General features: G+C 52.6%; 1 protein-coding gene across 1 annotated transcript in view; it reads left to right on the top strand.

Moving 5' to 3' along the window:
* Positions 1-2500, top strand: part of hecw2b (HECT, C2 and WW domain containing E3 ubiquitin protein ligase 2b) — a 38263-nt gene that overhangs the window by 17129 nt on the left and 18634 nt on the right. Inside the window, exons 8-12 of the mRNA XM_012823383.3 lie at positions 1-654; positions 955-1282; positions 1799-1894; positions 2140-2290; positions 2478-2500. The exon at positions 1-654 is cut by the window's left edge and continues 203 nt beyond it; the exon at positions 2478-2500 is cut by the window's right edge and continues 78 nt beyond it. Of these exons, the coding sequence (XP_012678837.1) occupies positions 1-654; positions 955-1282; positions 1799-1894; positions 2140-2290; positions 2478-2500 (1252 nt within the window). The remainder of the gene's footprint in view (positions 655-954; positions 1283-1798; positions 1895-2139; positions 2291-2477) is intronic.

Here is a 2500-nt window from a genome sequence, read left to right as displayed (position 1 = left end):
ACAGGTGCCAACGGCGGAGCGGAGTTGGTGGACGGGGCCATTGGAGGTTACACCCACCGGCAGGTGTCCCTCAACGATTACCTGGATGCCATCGAGGCCCCTAAGGGCCCCGGGGAGAGGCCCCTAGGAGCCGCCTCGCCGAAACTGCGCTCCAGCTTCCCAACGGACACACGGCTCAACGCCATGCTGCACATCGACTCCGATGAGGACGAGGAGGGGGCTTCACGCAGCGTGGCTGACGCCCTCCCGCCACTCCTGACCAATGGGGCAGCAGCTGGGGCGAAGGCACACACCTCCTCAGAGCAGGAGAATGAACAGGAGCAATGTGAGGGGGCGAAGAAGGCTGAGAAAGAGGAGGAGGAGACTGCAGGGGGGGGAAATGCCGAGGCAGCAGGAGCAGCAGCTGAGTCGGGGGCAGCAGGAGAAGAAGCAGGAGCAGCAGCTGAGACTAGGGCAGCAGGAGCAGCGGCAGGAGCACTTGCAGGAGCAGCAGCTGAGACGGGGGAAGCAGGAGCAGCAGCAGCGGCAGCGGAGACCGTAGAGATGGAGGGAGACAGCAGAGGAGAGGAAAGAACAGAGGAGAGAGGAGGGAAGGAGGCAGGGGCCATCGCAGGGGCCTCACAGGGCCCTCAGGCTTCTGCTTCCACTGCACAGGTGAGAGGGAGAAAATAATGCTCTGTATTTTGACAGAGGAAACAGCTGGATTGCCATCTGGTAATGCCAAGGCCTTGTGTTTTGGTTTAGATTAAAATACCGCTGACTTCTTGCAAGTATACTCTTATGTTCACTTACATTTACTTATTGGAACAAATGAGGGTGCTTCAGACTTCCTTTATTTAATGCTAGGGAATGAGAACCTGTTTTTCATGAATCCAGATGGGGCATTCTTCAATGTTTTACTAACCGTTGTATTGATTTATCACAGCCACTGTTTTTTTTATGTGTTTTTATTAGGCGCAGGAGGGGGAGGAGCAAACAGAAGAAGCATTAAAGAACAGATCTGAGGAGGCGGAGTCTTCAGAAGAACCAAGGGGAGGCGATATAACAGAGACCACACCCTCAAACAGTAATGTTACTGGTGAAGGGGGAGGAGCCACCGCATCCGGTCAATCAGGACAGGCTAACGAGGAAGAGGAGGAGGAGGGAGAGGAAGTCTGGCAGAGGAGGCAGAGCCTGCAGGCCTCTGGGAATGCCAGTCAGGAGGATGGGGCGTGGTCAGCTGAGGCAAGTGGGACCACGGCAGAATCAGGACAGGCTGCCATGGAAACGGACGGAGGGTCAGGTAAGGAACAGACTTCTTGTTTTTCTTTTGTACACTTATATTTTTTTTTGTGTGTGTGTCTGTATGTAATGCAAACTTGTGTGTGTGTCCTAGTCTATGAATGAATGGTTCAATGTACTGTGTAATGGTGTTTGTGCTATTAGAGAGGGTGTGTGAGATGGTGTATTGGGTGGGAGACGTGTGGATGAGAGACTTGTGTTTTTGTACAGTAATGAAGAATGGTGAATGTGCGTGTGGGAGAGGGATTGTGTATGCATGTGCATTGTGTATATGTGTGTGTGTGTGTGTGTGTGTGTGTGTGTGTGTGTGTGTGTGTGTGTGTGTGTGTGTGTGTGTGTGTGTGTGTGTGTGTGGGTGTATACATGTGGCTGGTTGCGTGTGTGCACATGAATATGTGCGTGTGGGTATAAATGTATTTGCATGTTTCTGTGGATGTGTGTGTGTGTGTGTGTGTGTGTGTGTGTGTGTGTGTGTGTGTATGTGTGTGTTTACCTCTCTTTCCTCCCGCCTGATCAGCTGAAGCCCAGGTGAATGGTCATCAGCCTGTGCGCCTCCCCTCGATCCGCCACGAGATCAGCCGCTACCAGAGAGTGGACGAGCCCCTGCCTCCCAGTGAGTGTGTGTGTGTGTGTCTCTGTGTGTGTGTGTGTGTGTGTGTGTGTGTGTGTGTGTCTCTGTGTGTGTGTGTGTGTGTGTCTGTGTGTGTGTGTGTGTGTGTGTGTGTGTGTGTGTGTGTGTGTGTGTGTGTGTTCAATATTTCACTGAAAATAAGTCACCACACAGTAAGTGTTTGTATATATGACTGGGATAAAAGACAGAGAGTTTGTTTCTAAAAGGTGTGTGTTTGTGTGTTGCAGACTGGGAGGCCCGTATAGACAGCCACGGGCGGATCTTCTATGTGGACCATGTGAACCGCACCACCACCTGGCAGCGGCCCACTGCCCCCCCGGCCCCCCAGGTGCTGCAGCGCTCCAACTCCATCCAGCAGATGGAGCAGCTCAACCGCAGGTAAGGACCTCTCTCTCTCTCTCTCTCTCTCTCTCTTTCACACACACACACACACACACACACAAACACACACACACACACATGTAGCTTGTATTAGATTTGACCTGGGTATCACAACTTATATTCTATTTCCTCTTCCCTTCCTTCCCATATGTAACCCCCCCCCCCCCGTCACACACACACCCAGGTACCAGAGTATCCGTCGGACGA

Source organism: Clupea harengus, chromosome 21, assembly GCF_900700415.2.
Source record: "Clupea harengus chromosome 21, Ch_v2.0.2, whole genome shotgun sequence".
Taxonomy (NCBI): Eukaryota; Metazoa; Chordata; class Actinopteri; order Clupeiformes; family Clupeidae; genus Clupea; species Clupea harengus.
This window is presented reverse-complemented; position numbering and strand designations above follow the sequence as displayed.